Genomic DNA, 19,556 nt, shown 5'->3' with positions numbered 1-19,556 from the left:
CTTGCAATGTCTTTGTCACTTCAGTTTAAGGCAATAATCAAAAATGTCCCCGGATGGCATTAAATCAATACTAGCTTTCTCCAAATAATCTGTTTGCACGTTTAGACATAATAATTAGCTTTAGCTCTGGCACCTTTGTTCCCTCCATGTCTGGAGAGTGTTTGACTGCAGCTTCTGTCAGATTGCATAAGAGTACTTAAACTCTACTTTAACTCACAACATGTGGTATTAGCTTTAAGTGACTTTTAGGGGCTAAACAACATGCTGCAGTGAAACTAACTCAAGATGAACTCAGAGGGTAAATGAGGGTCTTTGAATGAAGTTACAAGAGCTACGTTTCTGTAGCCAAGTGAAACAACAGCCTGATAATGTGAGAAAAAGTGAGACTTGCACGAAACCAGCATGGATTGCTATTATAAAATGGTCTATTCTAGTGACAGCTGTTAGGAGGAACTTGAAGAGACATGCTTTTGCACATCCGAGTAACAATCCTCATCACAACCTGAGCAGAACAACTCTGTGCATCTATCAGAATGCTGACAGAATTTCGGTATTTTGAGCTTTGTTACAAGTGGTGATTCATCACTAGGGTGAACTGCAAGCAGATTGGCCAAAGGGCAGAGAGTCGAGGCCGATTCTTCAAATTTCCACCATCCAACTCCTGGTCCGGACCTTCTAAGACAAAGATGAAGCCAAATGTTTAGAGTTTGACTAATGGTTCTGACTGTCTCCTCACCAGATTTGTACTGCCCCATGGATGCTTTCTTTTCGTTTTTTTCATATAAATATATCTACATTTTCTTCCAAAAAGTTCAACTTATTTGACTTTTGAAAACATGGACAAACTTTAGTCATCACAAATAGGTTTTGCAGTAGATGCAATTATGACTTCTTTATTTCAAACTATTTATTGAAACAGAATTTAACTATGATGGTGGCTATATCACAACAAACATATCTGAGCCTTGGTAGCTTGCCATGTGCCCTTAAGTCATCAATTACTTCTTGAATATAGCATGTCACACATTTAAGTCGGTTTGCCTGTTGACACATGACTTTTCAGTCATGAAAGACTAGCCTCAGGTCATGGAGACTCCTGATTACAAAATCCCACGAGCGTTTTGTGAGAACCAGGACTAGAGAAGATGCAGGACACTCCACTTGAGGTACATCCGTAATTGTTCCTCAATCATTCAACGTAAGTGGGGAAAGGATTGGAAACCATGAAGGTGAAACCAGGTCTCATCTACTCATTCAGAGGCACAATAACTGATGAATGATTTAGTATCAACCTCTCACAATGCCATTTTCAGGGGTATGATGGTGCTATTTGGACTGGGCCCACTTACCCAGACTGTAACACAAAAAACCTCCAAAGATTTGTCTGGTAAAAGCACTGATTAGTTGTTGAATAAGGTGCTTCTTGACATTCCCAACAGCATCGGCAGGCATGTGAAACTACAGCACTGATCCTCACTGGTTCTTCATCCAAAGCAGACGTTCCCTGGCCCATCCCTGCCTGTGTCACCTTACAGGTCATCTGGCATGTAGACCATGCCAATATCTTATTGTCCTTTTCTCTTTTCCTTTTCGGGGTTACAGAGAGTCATTGGTCTCCATCCCTATCTTCCCCATCTTATTCTCTCACACCAACTACTTTCATGTTGTCTTTCACTCCATCTATAAATGTCCTTTTTTTACCCTCCTCTCGGTCTCCTGTCTGGCATTTCAGTAATCTTTTACCAGTATACTCACTATCCCAACTCTGTACATGTCCAAATCATGTCAATGTATGCAGTTTTCAGTTCTTTAAATGTGTCTTTACTTGAGTGGTGTTTACCATCTGGATCCATCGGGTGCTGTTCACAATGAAGTGACCTTTAGTATATAACGTGGACAAAGGGTATTTACTTCTATCCTTTGTTATGGCTGAGCCTCAGTTCCTCTGAGAGCATCCTGTTTGAAGTTTTGAAATATCCAGGCACAGTTAGATTGATTGTTTGTTGCTATCTTGTTCTCAGGCTGTCAAATGTGAAAAGAATGAAGAAGAGGACGGTTTAGCTCCAAACTGTCTTGGAACAACCAGAACATTTGGTGCTTAATTCAAAGATTAGACAGTTGTAGTAATTTTAGGGGTTATTCGCCTTAAGAACAGCATGTAATGCAAAAAGTCCCGAAACACTGAGCAGCTGAACACCTGGGTTCACAAGTTAAGAGAAGCTCTAATTAATTTAATCTGTAAATTGTATGATGCATCTTAGGCCCATTCTGAAATTTTATCAGAATGCCAAATATACCGCGTGTTTCTTAATTTTGAGTACGAGTATAAAAATAACTATAAAGAGCTACAAGATTGAACACAGCTGAACAAGAAAGTTGTAAGAATTGACATATTCCCCATTAATTGAGATGATACATATTTCGTGCATGAATTTGAGCAGCCAACGTTTGAATAGTTACATAACTGCTGAGCACAGAAGTCGGTGTCAGTCTGGTTCTGTCTGATTTGACTTCTGTTCTAACTAGATAACTGTTGGGTAGGTTTCAGTTACTAATGGGGCAATTGAAAATGAATTGTTGTGACAGAAGCACAAATAAACTCATTAAAAGAGCATTTGAAGTTACAAAATAAAAGACTGACAGTAGATTATAATGCTGCTCCATGTTATAAAAACCATCTCATGTCTACTTAAAATCGAAACTCTGTTAAAGGAACTGGGAAAAGGCATATTAACACTTGATACATGGTGTAACAATGGAACTCCACATATAATAAATGTGAGTGAAGGAAAATTCAGCAGTCAAAATTGGGCACAAACCAAGTTTAATTTTTCATTCATACTTCACAGTAAGGGCATAAAACTCGTGGTCAAATTAACATAAACAAAAACAAAATCAGACAATTACTTCTTAAAAACCAGCAACAATAACAAAAAATCACAAAGACAAAGAATCACATTTTTTTACGCCTTGCACAACAAAATGAGGCTGAACTCAATTTTCTTTGTAAAAAAAAAAAAAAAATACAACAAATTATGAATTGAGTTTAAAAACACAAACACACATTATTATGTTTCTTGTTTTATTTTCCTGCTCTGACTTAGATGTTATTAGTAAAAACATCCAGAGACAGTCGAAAATAGACAGGAGATCAATACCAAATCCTGCGCTTGGGTGAAATCTGATCTGTTTACCCTGAAAGCTCTGCTGCTGTGCAGTTGGAGTCTTTTTAATGAGTCTGAGTCATTGAACCAGAGTGAACACAAATGATGATAGCAGCATTAAAGCTTGGCTTGGAACCAGATCCTCTCATTCCAGCGTTCCCAGCACGCAGGCTGATTGACACAGCAATAACGTCCGTTGCTCCACAGCTTCATTCAGCTTAGTCATTCTGCAGTCGGCTCAACACAAACAAGGAAACAACCAGGAGTACATGAAGGAAATTGTCATTTAAACAAATACGTTGATAAATACAGAACCAAGGGAGAAGGCAAACAGCTACAGCATCAGTGTTTGCTGATGTGTGGACCAGTCTGAGAGTTCTTTGACGTAGTTTGGGCCGAACAGATCGCCGTAGTTCTCCGTCTGTAGAGGATACAGGATCTCCTCACCGGCGCCTGAGGAGTTCACAGCAACATTAAAATCAGAGTGTCGACGTGGACAACTAAAGGGATTTGGTTCAGTCAAACTCTCATCCATATGGTTGCACTTACACCAGCTTGACTTTTCCTAAACAGAATCACGATCTCAAAATGAAAGCAAAATGCAAAGCAATCATATTTTGCTTCATGAATTTATATTTCTTTAAATTTTTTTGCTGTTTCTTATGCATAAAAACTGTTGTTCTGTTCCAAATTAGTTGTTTTTTTTGCAAGATTGACAAATGCAAAACCCTGCCCTGCAGCACAGTAGCAACAAAGTATTGGCATGTTTCCTTTAAATCGTTATTTTATAGTTTAGAAAACAAGATCATATAATATCTGATTAAACTTGATCAGAAATATCTTAATTGGAGATTTGAAATTATTCTTTTTGGCTTTTTTTAAAAAACTTGTTCCTCCTGAACCATTGCTGGTTTTCTCAGCTCTGAACACAGTAAAAGTACAAAATTATTAGCTACTAATTTGTGAATCTTAAAAAAGACAGTATTTAATTGTGTAAATGTGCATGGTTGTTTGTTTCAGCAGCTCTAAAAGTGATTACAGCTCACAACGCACTTGCTGTTTGGAATTATGAAATAAAATTATAGATTTTTAATAGCAGAATGTCATCAAATTTAGGAATCGATGACACTTTGTATAATAATAACATTTTATGAACAGAATGAAACTGAGGTCAAAAGAAAACAAAAACAAGTGCCGTACATTGCGGTTGTTCCCACTGAGTGTGTGTCCTCCATCCTCTCTGCTCCCAAGTCTGGTTCCAGAGGTCAGTGCTGCCTAAATGGTCCATTAGCTAGAAGAGACAAAACACTCACTCAGATAAAAAACATACAAAAAACATACAGGGGAAAAATATATATAATGATACGTCTTAAATCTGTCAAATGGATCCTGGATTCATAGTGGCTTTTTCAGGCAACTGTTGCTACTTCATCGTTTTTTAGTTCCATTTCTGTCAGAAAAATTAGTGCTTACCTTACAGACAGCCTCATTTGGTTCCTGCTCCACAGGTTTGGATTCCCACATTCCTGAAACGAAGCGATACTTATGAATCTTCTTGAACTGGAGAGACTTTGCACCCTCCAATGTAGGAAAGACAAGGCACTATATAGCTCACCTGGTACTTCAGGGCTGTTGAAGCTGTGTTGTGCACAGGTCTCCACCTTGTGTGGTGGGTCTGTAGCAGGCAGTGCTGTTGCAGGCTGCCAGGTTTGCTGTGAGGTGTATGTGTCATCACTTCTGGAGTTTTCCAAACCTCTCGGCCTCTCCTGCGGTCTGTTGAACAGTCCCGCTGATGCGAAGAGGAGAGCAGGGTTGAATTGGGAGGTGGGTAAGAGAAACTTTTAAGAAATGAAAAGGGTGTCGCAATTTATAAGTTGCTTACTTCTCCTTCGTCTGCGTGTTTGAGAGCTGGGCAGCATCCTGTAGACTCTGTAGGCATTGCTGCCTCGCTTCCTGCTGTGCTCCCGCAGCTCACAGATGTCAGGTAGGGAATTCAAGGCACACCGGAAATTTGCTTTCCATGTCTTGGGATCTGGCTTGTCTCTGCCTGGACGGTACTTTCCTGAAACAAATGAAGAAAGAGGTAGACATTAGTGAGGGGAGCTTTTAGCACTCGTAGATGGCTACTTTTCTGCAAAACAGCGATTTAGCCCTCAAATTATTGTCAAAACCAATGTGAATAACTTAACTCAAAAATAAACAAATCAAGAAAATGACATTTTTGTCTGTTCATAAGTATAAAGATGTTTTCTTTTGCTAAGATCCGACTGGCTGGCTGCACAGGAAGCCTAAGAAGTGAGGTTAAGGTTGCCTCTAACCCTAAACTGGCCTAAAGGGATTTCTGTTACTTGTACCAGCCATGGGGTGGGTAAACAACAACATAGTGATCAGTTTCTGTAGAAACTATATTACGCACCTCGAATGTATAATTACTATGAGGAAGCAATTAGAGCTGCAGGAAGAGGTTTGCAGCACACCTGCAAACCTCTATTAATCTCTGTCTTTCCGGGTAGCTACTCAGAAGGTGTTACTTTATGTGTCACTATATGGCATGACACAAAAACGTAACGCGTGCTTTTAAAGCAAATTTTTCCCCATTATTCATTTTCTTGTCAGATTTAGCTTTAAAGTAATGCTTTAATTTGATCAATATGATCATTTATCACCAAAGATCAATGTTCACATACAACAAGACAGAGATCTGGAAAAATCTGGTTGCAAATCAGAAGAAAAGGTTTGATTGTTGTAATACTACTATAGTTTTTTTTTTCTTCATTGAATTATTGATAAAAAATAAAACAGAAAAATGTGTTAATTTTGAATCTAATCATCCTTTTAAATCTTTTTAATATGTTTTAGGAGATGTTTGTCTCACTTCTTAATAGAAACACACGTTTTACTTGAATGAAATACATTCTAAATAAAAACCTGCCAGGTTCATGAACAATTTATGGGTTAAGTGTAACAACCGTAACCAGAGCAACCAGAGTTACCACCTCTCTGATTTATTTGACATAGTATTGGCAGTTAGAAATAAAAACATTCCTATAATGAAAATAATCAACACTACTTTGTAGACCTCAAGATTAAAAGATATAAATATGAACAAGTAATGATTGATGTGTGTCCATGTTGTTTTCAGAGATGTCATTTCACAGTCTCCAGTTGATGCTAGCAGAGAAATGAGAGTTCAAAAGTTTGGACCTCTCCTCTGTCTCTGGCTCTTTTGAGTATAGTATTAATAGAGCGAAAAGCTTTATTAGGTTTACTGATTGAGTGTTAAAACTGCTGTCTTTGTGCATTTTGTGTCGTTATAAATCAGGTTCAAACTGAAGTGGCAGCTCTGTACTGTTGGCTCCTCAAAGGTGTGTTCCAGTCACTGTTCTTTACAATCTCACTCAGAAGATCCAGATGTACTCCATAAAGCTTGGTTAACTGTCTAGTTTAACTGACTGCCTAGCAGAAATGACGAAATGGCAAAGTACCAAATTTCTCTTGATGAACACAGACACCATGATATTGTCCCTGATCATGTGACTCATCTAATGAGCATATATTTCAGCTTTATGAGCTCTTCTATACAACTGAGCGTCGGAAATCTGGGTGTTGGTTTTGAACAGTTCAACATTGAAAAGCTTTTATTGTTTAAGAGATATTTCGGAACTGAGACAGAGGGTGTGAAATGTGGAGACTCTCCTAGATTACTGTAATATATTTACCTATTATATCAAAACAGCTGCAGATCAACTTGTGCAAGCTGCATGCAGCTCCTGTGATATTATCCAGTACAAATAAAAGAGCTCATATCTTTTCAGCTTTGAGTTCTCCAGGCTGTTGAGCAGTTAATCTTAGTTTTGATTTTATTTAGAAAAACCTGGCTCTTCCATTTCCAGGTCATCCTGCAGTAGCGTTGTGTTTTGCATTTTGAAAATGTATTTCTTCAAACATATGACTGAAGCATTTTTTTTAAAGCAGCTGAATATGTTTTTATAAAGAATTGCTCTGCAACTTTTGTTTTATTAAATTGGATGTGTTTATTTTTCATTTTGTTCTAGTAATTTTGTCAATTCAATATTTTAAGCAGGTTCTTTTGTTTTTTTCTTCTTGTTTTACAGCAATTTGTGATTTATATCTATTCAGAGCATGAAACAAATAAACTGTATTTTCTTTCTTACTTACTTAAATTCTATTTAATTTGTAATATTAATGAATATGCAGACTGACACAGTTAACGTGGTGAATAATTAAAATATTCTTAGGGCAGCATCATTTCATGGATAAATATATACCAAACAGACTGTGCATCACGTCATCCTGACTAATTGGCTTTTTACTCACTACAGGTAAAAGACGAACAAAACTACCAAATGTGAAACCGAATATTCAGCGACTGAATCGGCGGCACATAAAAAACATTCATCAGTGCCGTGGATGAACGTAACACAACATTTCAGCGACGTTGGCCTTTCTTGGAAATGTTCAATTAATCATTTGCTTCCTTGAAGGGAACTTATAGATGCAAACAATTTTGTAAAAAAAGAAGCAAGGACTGAGAATGCCAAACAGGAAGAACCTAAAAATGCTTTGAACATTCCTCCAAATATGAACAGCGGTGAATGAATGCCCAGTCTGACAAGAATTCAACCATATTTAGCTAAATATGGATTATCCATTGTGGTACTTATATGTGTCAGAAACTAGGCTGAACCTTTGTAAAAAAAAAAAAAATGGAGCAGGAATACTTTAGCACAGCATGCATTTCCCTAAAAATATCAAATGTCATCAGCTGGCAGACCATCTATCTTGTAAAGTGAGTGCGAAGGTGAAATGAGTCCTTTCTCAAATTTAGCACCACTCTGTGGTTTGACTCCGAGTCTCACCTTAGACCTTAATTACAAGGGTTAGGAAGATAATCGCTGCGATCATCAAACTCAGGTAAATAATTGAGATACTTCTTACATCTGAGTTCCTCTGGAAACTGCTGTGAATGTCTTCAGTCTACATCTCATGAAAACCATTAGAGTTGCACTTTGACAGCAATATGATCACCTTTCACCCTCACTGCAAGTGAACTGCAGCTTTCCCATGATGTGACGTGATGCAGATCCAAGAAAAAAAAGATTTTCCCAAGACAAAAAGAAAGAAAATGTACTTAGCTTTGCACGTCTGTGCATGTGTACGTGTGATCTTATAAGAAAGGCAGAGTGAGAATCAAGCTCGTTAGCAGAGCATGACATTTTATAGATTGCAAAGGAAAAGAAATCTGATTGTTTTTTCATGCCAGTAATGGTTGCTCAGATGCATGAGGATCCCCCCCCCTTTTATTTACTCTGCTTTTTGTATGAAGCAATAGTTCTGTAAGCTGGAAGTATTTTTCTTGGCTGTATGCTCATGTTGGTTCTGAACTCTCAATGGGGTCTTGGATGGATTGCACCGAGATCTAAACAATGGAGAAGTGCCTCCTTGTTTTCAAAGATAGCCAGTCAGAATTATTTGCGTAGTTTGTTTATTTATGGTCTCTATGCAGCTCTCATCAGTTATCTGGAAAAGGGATTTATGTCTGGAATGTGGTTCATCGAGAAAAACTGAACGATACAGCGACTCTTCAGTGGAAATCAAATCAAAGCGAGAGAAACGGTCAACGGGCAAAGATAATTCTGAATGCAAACAGTTTTCCATTTTATTTTTAACTTTTGCGATTTTTACATTTACGTTTTAGCATTTGGGGGGCAGGTTTAAACTTATTTTTAACAAAGTGACTGATTTTCTTTCTTTTGAAGCCCAACCATTTGGAGATATCTAGATATGAAAAAAGGAACAATCTGCATCGATCTCCAGGATAATAAACATGTGAAATATTGATACGAAAGATTCTGTACCTGGTTCTTCACTCAACACTCTGACATAGAAGAATATAGTTTTTCTCAACTTCTATTTTAGCTTCTTTTTTTTTTCCTGATGGAAAAAAATATGTTGTCATTTTAACAGTTACAAGCTTTTTGTGATTCTTTTCTTTGAATGTTGTTTGTGTTTCTATTTATTAATTTGTTTAAAACAGGCTTAAAAAGCAAACAAACAGAAAAACAAAACAAGTTATGTCTAGGACAACAGAAGGGAAACATGTGCACATATAACCAAAAACTATATAAAAAAGTAAAAGCCTATTTATCTCTATCCCTTACCTCAGTTTAATTAATATACAATCTACTAACTCAGTAATTATCAGAAATGTTATATTTCAGTGCTAAAGGACCAACCAATAAATATTATCAAAAAAATTATGTATAAACAAAGTGATCACAAGCTAAATCTCATAACATGAAAAAGCAAATTTACTGACACATTATTATTTCTGCTGCTATTATTTCTGATAATAATAATAATAATAATAATAATAATAATAATAATAATAATAATAATAATAATAATAATAATAATAATAAAACAATTTTGACATAAGATTAAATACGTAAAAAGACAAGAAGTTTAATATCTGATCTTCGTTACACATAAATGAGATTAATAAATACGATTAGTATTACTTCTACCACTAATAATGGTAAGAAAAATAACAATGAAACTATTAGCAACATTACTGTAACACAAAACAAAAATAAATAAATAAAGAAAACTCGGTATTGTGCTACATAGTCATAGTTGTGCCATCCGCTTCATCCCTGTACATGTTGAGTGTTATAGTTTTTTATGTATTTTTAAACTAGTCGATGTTTGGATGTTGTTTTAATTCCACATTCAATCTGTTCTATAGTTTGGTTCCACTTACTGATAGAAAATCTTGTTTTTTTTTTTGTCCTATTGTGCTGCTCCGACAAAGCAGTAAAACGCACATTGTATCATCAGTTGCACAATAAAAACAAAGTCCGCGTGATATTTTGTGCTTTGGTTCAAACTGAGAAGAAAATAAATAGATTCAGCATCATTTAAAACACTCAAAAACTCTGACCCTGAATCAGAAACATTTATTTACAGCCCTGTGCAATAATTCAGCAATACATTTAAAAGTATAAGTATTATTGTTTTTTTACTAACAATATTAAATTGTGAAATTATCATTCTTACAGCTTCAATAATAGCAACCCAATTTGCTGCAATAGGTTACATCATAGCAAAGACTAGAGCTCACATTATATATCATGACCTTCCACTCACTGAGATGCTAAATGTGATCCTAAATGAGCCAGCAGAAGAGGAGGCAGGTGGAGAACCTGTGGTTCACTGACATGAACAGGAAGATCCAGGCGGTAGAGTAAAAGTCATTTTGTGAGTTTGTGGGTCTTACCTGTGTGCATAGCCCAACTCCTAAAGAGCGTAGCATCCCGGTCAATGCTCCAACCGTGGCGAGCTGCATGTTTCCATGGGATCTGGAAGATGCAAGCTGACTGTCGGACGAGATGAAGTCACATTTTAGTCGTCATGTTACTTAACTTTACATTTTGGTTTAAAAAAAAGGAAAAAAAAGAAGTGATTTCCCCCACAAGAAGCGACATGAACCCAGGTGTGCATGTACATGTCTGTGCAGGTGCAAGGAAGGAGGGTAAGAGTGAGATATAGGAACATACCTGGTCCAGCCAGCTGACACCTGGATACTTCCCGGACTGAATCTGCTCTTCCAGCCAAGGTCTCAGCCTCTGCCTTACCGGTTGCTGCATACTGCAGGTCAGCGCTTCAAGTGTGCGGAAAGCTGGTTTGGAAATAGGTGTCACAAGAGACATGGGAGTCCAAGTGGTGGAATAAGGGAACAAAAGAAAGATGTGGTGTGATCAAATCAAGTTCCACTGGAACAACCGTCCTACTCTGTCAGATTCTTCCAATCACAGGTAATCTTCATCCAGCTCCTCTCACATGTAAACCTGATTCAGCTCCTCCTCCAGATAAGTTTCCTCAAACACGGGCTCCTCCTCTTATAGGAAATCACACTGGTCTTCTTTTGAAGTTGCATGGAGTGGTTGGATGGGTTTAGGATTGTGTCATCATATTTATATAGGCTGTGATTGACTTGGCATTTCAAAATGCTAAGAAGAAAATGGCACTAATGAAGTCCTACTACTGCCACTTTTAAAATTAGTTGGAATTTGATTTTTTTTTTTATTATTATTTTTTTTTCATCATGAGTGCATCATAGGTTTTCAGGTGTGAAAGCCAGAGTTAAGAGATTTTACTGCACCTGAAGTACAACAGTGTGTGCGCACAAAGAACACCAGATGGAAGCAGAACAAACTCGATTGACGGCAGGCGAGTCACGTGAGCCTGCAACAGAGCTGCAAGAAGTGCATCCAACCTGTTCATGGCATTCTGGAGGAGATGGCTGAACTATGCTCCAAAACACAAATGAGACGAGATATTTTATAGAGTATATGATTTACCAGTGTGGTATGAATACGAAAACGTGTTACCGTTTATGATATTGTAACAGTTCTTCAAATTCTGGTCTAAATCTTAATCAAGGCAAAAATAGACAAACTTGCATACTTTTTCCATATTTTTTTTCCACATAGTTTCACTACTGTGTGACTAAAGTTTCATTTTTAGATTATTTTCATTAGAGTTTTAAGTTTTGCATCTATTGATTCGGTAAAGGTTTTAAGTTTCTCATTACAGGTGAAGTTTTCTCATTCGCCAAAAAAACCTCACCTGCTGTCAGGACGCTTCTGGAAAGAAATGAATTAAACAGGGACAAAACATGGCAGCCTTAAACCTTTCCTTTCAGAATAGGCGGGAATAAAAGGTCTTGCACCACAAGTTAAATAAAAACAACCTCCATCAAGAGTTTTAATCTGGCTTTGCAGCATGGAAAAGCGCTTCTGGAAGTGCTTCCATTAAGGATGAACCGATATTCTGTAAACTTTCTGTTCTCATGCAGTCGGATGACTGAAAGTGCTGTTTTCTGCACAGTTGCCCGTGTTATCTTACAGAACAAGTTATGAAACTAGTTTGAGCTTTTTGACACTGTATTAAATTGCTTGAAATCATTCTTAAATGACTATACTTTGTTGCGCTTCCTAGTGTTTTCTGTTTCATAGAGGCTGGGCAATTGACCCATTGCTCTTTTATATTCAATATGGTTTTTTTCTGGCAAATGTAAAACTAACATCGTGTCATATAAAACTATGACACGAAAGTAATTTATTAAAGGTAAGTTAGTTCCTGAAAGTCAACAAGAATGTAAACAGAAGTTAGTCAGTTGAAGTCAGTGATCTAGTGTCAATAATTGAATTAGTAGATAATTAAGTAATATTAAAATGATGTAGGTGTATATATACAATAAATAGGTAATTGAAGATAAGTGGATCACTAAACTCAGTAAGAACTTAAAGCTAATTTGGTAAAATTGAACATGAGTAACGATAAGCGAGTGATCTAGTTACAGTAGACATGAGTAAAATGAAGTGTTAGTAAGAGTAAGTTGGGAAATAAGTGGAAGGTTAGTTAAAATTAACTAACCTTCCACTCCCAGGTCCCAGAACTGTAAGGTCCCAATTCTGGGACCTTACAGTTCTGGGACCTTACAGTTCCCAGAACTGTAAGGTCTTTAGATGACTGAAACACATCAATATGTCAGAACTTTTACAGTTAAAGACAAAAACTGAGATCTTATTGTTTGACATTAGATGCAAAAGAACAAGATTATTTTATTTGGAGATCAGAAACTTGAGATACTTTTGACATTGACCTTAGTTTTAACCGTACATCAGCTTGTTACCTTTCAACACGATTTAAAATGTGTTTCGAAAGGCTGTAGCTGTTATATGAATTTGTGACGTCTTGTCTAGATTATTGCAGTTGTATTTGTGTGGAAACATATCAAAGAAATACGCAGCCAGCTTCAAATACTCACCAGGGAGAGCACATCAACCCAACAATCAAGAATGCTCCCGCTGGTTACAGTTTTGGACTTTTTTTGTTCTTTTTTTTTACGTTTTCTTTTTTTTTATGTGTTTTGACAGTACAATGGCAATATGCTGGTGCTGCTAGAGGATGAAGAGGATGAGGAGAATGAGGAAGAAGTAGTTTGTTGTTATGGTTAAAAGCTGTGGACAGCTTTTACTGAGACTTTTTGATGTGTTGACTGTTATAAAACAAATATTGTCATTTTTTAATAAAACAAAGTATATATTTTTGCTAATATTTGTAAAAAAAAAAAAATCTGTTTATGACTGCCGTAACCTCATAGCACTTTATAGCAGTGGTTCTTTTACGTCTTAAAATACTTGAAAACACGACTGCTGGCAAGTAAGGATTTATTATTCGTGCTTTCAAAAAGCATTTTCCTGTTAAACTTGCTGCACAATCAAATCCTTACTTGTAGGTGATATTTTGGTTTTACTGTTGCCCAGCACACTGCAATCCCTCTCTATCCTTATCATTGAGCATCTTTTCTTCTCCATTTGTTGTCATAAGTAAAACACGCCCAGTAGTCGTGACGCATGCTTCTGTGGAAATGAGTCACCAGCTCCAGAGAACTGCAATAAGGAAGTGATTTCTTAACCCCGAACAGAACCATGCTCTGTTTTAACTGAATGTTTCAGTCACACTCGTCAGTTTTGGTGCTTGTTTTTCTTATAAACGGCAGAGTATTGATAGATTGGTCTTGGCACAGTTTTACTCACATTATAAGGTTTATTTAAGGAACAAACAGAACACGTTAACTTTGACAGAAACATATTACTTTACTCTGCTTTCTTCAAGCATTTGCAAAAAAATAAAAGGAGATTTTGGTTCAAAACAGACGCCTCTGGCTCGTAGTTCAGAACATATGTAAACATATCTACAAATTTTACATTGTGAAAAACAAGAAAAAAGTAAACAATTCAACACAGTACAAATAAAGTCCTCATCTCATTAGAGAATACGTAGATAAATGTTTAAGCCTGTACAACTTGTTTTTGTGGTTTTCAGCAAACTTATTTTATTCACATTCATGTAAAGTACACGAAACCCTGATGATACTGTTTAATAAGGACATGAAAGGCTAAAAAAGAAGAAAATAAACAGGTGCGCAGTAAAACAACTTAACCGATGTCACTGCTACAAACTAGTTCTTAAAGTTGAAAAGGTTTCCTGAAGCTTCCACATCTTGCCATACAAAGCCTTAAGCCAGGCCTGGTGAACTACACACATTTATAGCCGTCAACTAGTATTACTGGGGCAGATTTGTCTGAAGACAGTAAGGGTAAGTGTGGTATCTGCAGCACAGAAGGACATGGACCATTCCATGTTTTTAGATCTGGAATAAAGCACGGTTGAGGCATCTGGAGGACTCTCCCGCCTTGAATCACGTTCAAACCTTGATGATCAATGCTTTGGTTTCCTGAAGGCAGAACACCTGGCTGCTCCACTTTGTTTGGAAATGGTTTGTAGTCATCTACAACTACAGGGCAGTGGAGTGTCCCTGAAGGCAGACTGCTTAAAAACAGCATTTTGAAGAAATCGGGGTTCGCTTCATCAAATCTCTTGAAGCTGGAATCAAACCCAGACGAGGTGGCTGTAGTGGCGCCACTGGAAGTGGAGGATAAGATGCCATTTTCTGAAAGAGGGGTTTGCTTGGCATCCGCTTTGCATTTCTGATATGACATGTCCACCCGCACGTCAGATGAAATATCTTTCTGTGCCAAAAACAGACCAGCAGGTATCTGTTGGTCAGGACAGTCCACAGTGTCGCTTTTGTAGGAATTGCTTGAGTTGTCTAGGAGTTTTACTGTAGAACTGTCCTCCTTCGTCAGATCCAGGGACTTGGGAAGAGACATAAAATAGCTACGATTGATGATGCCAGAGGATACAGAACTCGGACTCTTTGATGTGAAAAGAGGCACCATTTTATCTTGGGGACCAGGAGGATGAGGAGGACCAGATAAGATAAAGTGTTTTGATAGGCATTCCAATAGAGCTTTATCTATATTATCGGCAAATTCACCCTTTGGCTCAAGAGGTTCCGTCTGACCATAACAAAGATCTGAAGAGCCTCCGCTGCTGTTGCCATTTATACTGCCGTCTTCTCTCTGTTTAATTGGCAGCCTGAACATAGAGAAAGAGTTATTTAAACCATTGATGTAATCCCACACAGACAAAAATATCAGCAAATTTGTAGTACGTACATTTGGTCGTCGTCCCTTGAAGGGAGGCTTTTAACCCAGACAGGGGAGGTGGGATCAGAATCCGGTTTGTAAAACTGAAACAAGAAAGATTTAGATCAGAAAACCATGTCCTGCAGCATTTGTTCAGCAGCAGCAGAAATAATTGTTGCTTTTACAAGGGTGATTATGTAATGCAAAGGGGTGCACCAATCAATCAGACCAAGTTTCCTTAATTTTGGGTGATTGACCAAAACTAACCTTATCCACAGATTTAAACTACCCCTGCAAATCAGCAGTGATTTAGTGATTTTTGAGACCACACTAGCATTTTTTTTTTTGAAGCCTCAATTTTGTTTGCTATAAGCTATAACACCTTATAGTATCATCTATAAAAACAAATGCTACTAGTCATAGTTTGAAACAGCAGTTCAGGCTTTTTAAAGATTGATGATCATTCAGAAAACTGAAATGGGTACATCCCTAATCATGCTATTTATTTGTCATTTAATTTCTTGTTTTATGACAATGTGATTTTTGACAATTTTATCAATTTTTTTTTTATGACTTTTAAATATATCAACGCTCTTGTTGTAGAGCTAGTGAGTAGAATATTTTTAAAAGACTTTGCAGTTTGCAATCATTTGGTCATTTGGTCAATATTCTGGCTCATTCATATTTGGAACAATTTCCCTCCAGTAATAAAAATGGAAATAGATCATAGAGTTTTAAGTTCTCAGGTGAAACGATGTCTAAAACAAAAACAAATGTGTGAACACTGATGTATACTAACCTACTTTCTTGTGGAGAATTAGCTTTCTCTAATGCACATTTACATGTTTTTCTTGTTTATACAGAAATTCAGCTTAAGTGTCTTTGTGCGTTTGTATGACAGGAATTTTTAATTTTATGTTTTGCTTTCTTTTAATAAAAGTCAAACCAAGAACTGGGTTTGCAAACGGCAAGAAAACCTATGCACAAAGCAACAGCTGCTCTGTTTTTCACATGTAACATTGTTTAACTCGTTGTCCTTGATTAAATACATTTGAACTGAACTGGAACTTCAACTGCTTTTTGTCTAATTAGCTGAAACAAAAATGGGGTCTCACCTCTGGCTTTCTGACTGGCACAAAAAGTTTTTTTGGTTCTGAGAAACTGTCCCACCACTTCTTCTTGATCCTACAAAATGGAAATGGATAAATAAACACAGAGAGGTTAGAACACTGAGCTAACGGAGGCATGTAAAGCACATAGAGGCACAATGCAAATATTTTGCTAACAACATGACTTACCTTACAAAGCAGATGTAAATAGAGACTATCAAGATGATTAGAAAAACGCTAAGGGAAATGATGATCCACAGGAGAATCGGGGTTGGTGCGCTAGCTGAGAAGTGGCAAGTGAGAAGTCGGTTAGAGAGAGAAACCCAGTTTGTTCACTAGCAGCAACATAGAGGTATAAAGATTACTTCTGAGTTTACGGGGTCGTTAAATGAGCACAAATCTGATCATAATAAGTTTATGTTCTATTGCAGGGATAAGGCATATCGAAGCATCTTTTACTTCCCAACCCCCCCCCCCCCACCACCACATTTTGGCTCTTTATTGCACCAGTTATCTGTAAACACAATGCATGTAGGGAGGCCTCATCAGGAGACATCTGAAATATTATGGGTCAGATTAATTAATCTGCACTAAAAAACAGACCACACACACACACACACACACACACACACACACACACATACAGTACACAAACCTAAAGTTTCACTTAAATCAGTGATATTTGAGTCTCAGGATATATAAGACATTTCTAAATGTGTAGCAAGCAAGTTCAAATGCAACAAATTTATTTATTTGGCATTTTCTGACTTAATTATTTGACAATTTGATTTTAAAAGTTTTTTGACAGTTGAGTAAGCACCTGTCCGGTCACTTTCTATTTTTGATCACTTAATCTTCTTGCTCTTAAATATTGCCCTTTCCAGTCAAATGAGGATGTTTAATTGGCTGTTCACAAATTTCTACTATGAACAATTTTTACTGAATGAGGAGTTAAGATTTGATCACAACATGACAAAACTTACGGGTTTTAATTTTATACTCTTTGCTTGTGTCGCTGAATTTATTACTGTAGCGCGTGAAGCTCCTCACACTGATCATGTAAACTGTATCTGGCTCCAAATCTTGACCATTTATTTGATAACTCTGAAGTCCATGAGATGTAGCTGGAGTGATCTGGCCAGAACTCTGGTATGAAAAGGAAAGTATTTCAAGACAAAGGGTTGTGTGGTTGGTATTGTTTACCAACATAGAATAACACAAAACGTACAATGAAAAACTAAGACTTGGTGATGAATACTACTTGGAAATGTGGTCTTACCTTCCACAGGGCTCCATTTTTGTAGATATTCACTTCAGCGGTCGGTTTATCAAGAACCTCGTTCATGTCTGTCTTCCAGTAGACTGTATAGATCCCTTCAGTTTCATTCACAGACACATTCGTTGGAGTCTTAGGCTTTACTGTGTAAAAGAAAAGGGAAACAGACCTCAGTTTTTCTGAACTACTTCTAGTCTACATATGGCAGCGTTTTTGAGCGTTGAGAATCTCTACATACGGCTCTTCAGGACATAGAAAGTTGTTGAATTGATGACTCTTTCGTTGACTCCTTCGAAGACTTTTACAGAAAACTCAGAAGAGACAGGATCAAATACCGTAGAGCAGCAGCACTGCTCGCTGTCACACTTCTCCAAAGGGCAATTGTATTTGCTATGGAGTGAAAAATTATAAACAATATCACAAACAATAATATAAACAATGTCCCGATAAAATGAATCTGTAAATCGTAAACGAAAAAAACTCACTTATACGTATCATCCACGTTCAGTGTATATTGTGAACACTGTTTCACCCCCAGGCGACAAAATACTTTATCATAGTCGTTGAAACAGTCGAGGTCTACAAAGATTATAAAATTAAAATGGTGATGTTTACTTTATTACTTTATTTTCACAGTTATATTGCCAAAAAGCTGTTGAACATACATACCAATGGCAGCTCGCGCAGTCGCAAAGTATCCCAAGAAAAGAAGCAGCTGGAAAGAAGCCATACTTTCTTGACCGTGCCGAAAAGTAAAAGTCAAAAACGAGACGATTTAAATGTAGGTAAACTCTTTCTACTCTTTCCAATCGACTCCTTAATCAAAACCAAACCGTCCCATGATGTTCTTAGTCGAAAATAGCCTTTTCACACAGCTACCAGAAGTGCGGAATGTACAGAGTTGGTCGGGGAGGGATTATGCTGCTGGTGGAAAACTGTTCCTGTATGTGTTGCGCTACGAATTCAAGGGAAGTGCGTCCCACCACTCCCATTTCCTCTGACAGCGGGCACTTAACTGAAGCAGAGCATAATAAAAACACACGCTTTTTTAATTATTATTATTACAACGAAATAAGGAAATATCTATTTAATATGAGCGCAGTAGCATTTAGAAGTGGTGGTGAGAGAGCAGAACTTAGGAAGCGCGTCGATATCTTGCAATAATAAACACAGACGTCGTTATTTGTACTTCTCTGAACTAGACTAAAAATATAATTTCTCGTGTGTTTGACTAAACAGTCCGTACCTTTTTGTAGAGACTTAATTCCTCATAAGCCTGTTACAAAGAAGTGAAGAAACGAAACGACGTATTAGCAAAGAATTAAACTTAGTTTTTGTCTAGCAGCTGTGGTACTTCAAATTTTGAACAACAAAAATATGTATGGAAATAACCATTTCAAAAAGATGTATAAATGTGTCATTTTTTTTAATTCTGTGAATACACTTTTTTAACTACAATTGTAAAACTAAATATTTGTCAGTATAACACGCCTTATATGATCATTTTTGGTCCTTACATTTAATGTAATATGTTATAATAAACAAGAATAAATCCTGAAAAAACATCTTTTCAAAGGACGATGCACTCCATACTGAACATCTATATTCATCCTGTCAGGAAAATGAAAGTAACACAGGTCAACGGCCTGTTTCAGCTTAACCTTGTTTTCCCTTTCACGTTTCACTGAATTTCTCAACTTCATACAGAAAATGTCACATTGCTGAAGGTGGGAAGTTTGTGGTATTTTGAACACCTTTGTGATCAGATGAAGTGCAGTTTTCTGTGCACAGCTGCCAATGACTGCAGGAAATGCATTAAAGTTTCACAGCATTTGACTTGGATAAGTTAGAAAGGAGGAGATAGGATGTTTTTGTACTTCTATTTCCATAGATGTAAATTAGAAGAACATCTAGACCAGTGACT

At 37.0% G+C, this 19,556-nt stretch overlaps 2 protein-coding genes across 2 annotated transcripts; both read right to left on the bottom strand.

Annotated features, from left to right (window-relative positions):
- Window positions 1-3,430: 3,430 nt before the first annotated feature.
- On the bottom strand, window positions 3,431-11,401 carry irf1a (interferon regulatory factor 1a). Its single transcript, XM_008405730.3, has 7 exons — window positions 10,745-11,401; window positions 10,465-10,564; window positions 5,047-5,226; window positions 4,780-4,953; window positions 4,638-4,690; window positions 4,365-4,455; window positions 3,431-3,617 (listed from the first exon to the last, which is right to left on the bottom strand). The coding sequence occupies exons 1-7, from the start codon at window positions 10,895-10,897 to the stop codon at window positions 3,499-3,501; spliced, it is 870 nt and encodes a 289-aa protein (XP_008403952.1). The 5' UTR covers window positions 10,898-11,401; the 3' UTR covers window positions 3,431-3,498.
- A 2,381-nt stretch (window positions 11,402-13,782) lies between these two features.
- LOC103462758 (uncharacterized) lies at window positions 13,783-18,585 on the bottom strand. Its single transcript, XM_008405731.3, has 9 exons — window positions 18,302-18,585; window positions 18,118-18,211; window positions 17,871-18,022; window positions 17,636-17,775; window positions 17,340-17,502; window positions 16,546-16,639; window positions 16,363-16,432; window positions 15,278-15,351; window positions 13,783-15,197 (listed from the first exon to the last, which is right to left on the bottom strand). Exons 1-9 carry the CDS (start codon window positions 18,360-18,362, stop codon window positions 14,294-14,296), a joined length of 1,752 nt encoding a protein of 583 aa, XP_008403953.1. The 5' UTR covers window positions 18,363-18,585; the 3' UTR covers window positions 13,783-14,293.
- Window positions 18,586-19,556: the final 971 nt, after the last annotated feature.

Source organism: Poecilia reticulata, chromosome 3 (assembly GCF_904066995.2).
Source record: "Poecilia reticulata chromosome 3, P_reticulata-male-v2, whole genome shotgun sequence".
In the NCBI taxonomy this organism is placed as follows: Eukaryota; Metazoa; Chordata; class Actinopteri; order Cyprinodontiformes; family Poeciliidae; genus Poecilia; species Poecilia reticulata.
This window is presented reverse-complemented; position numbering and strand designations above follow the sequence as displayed.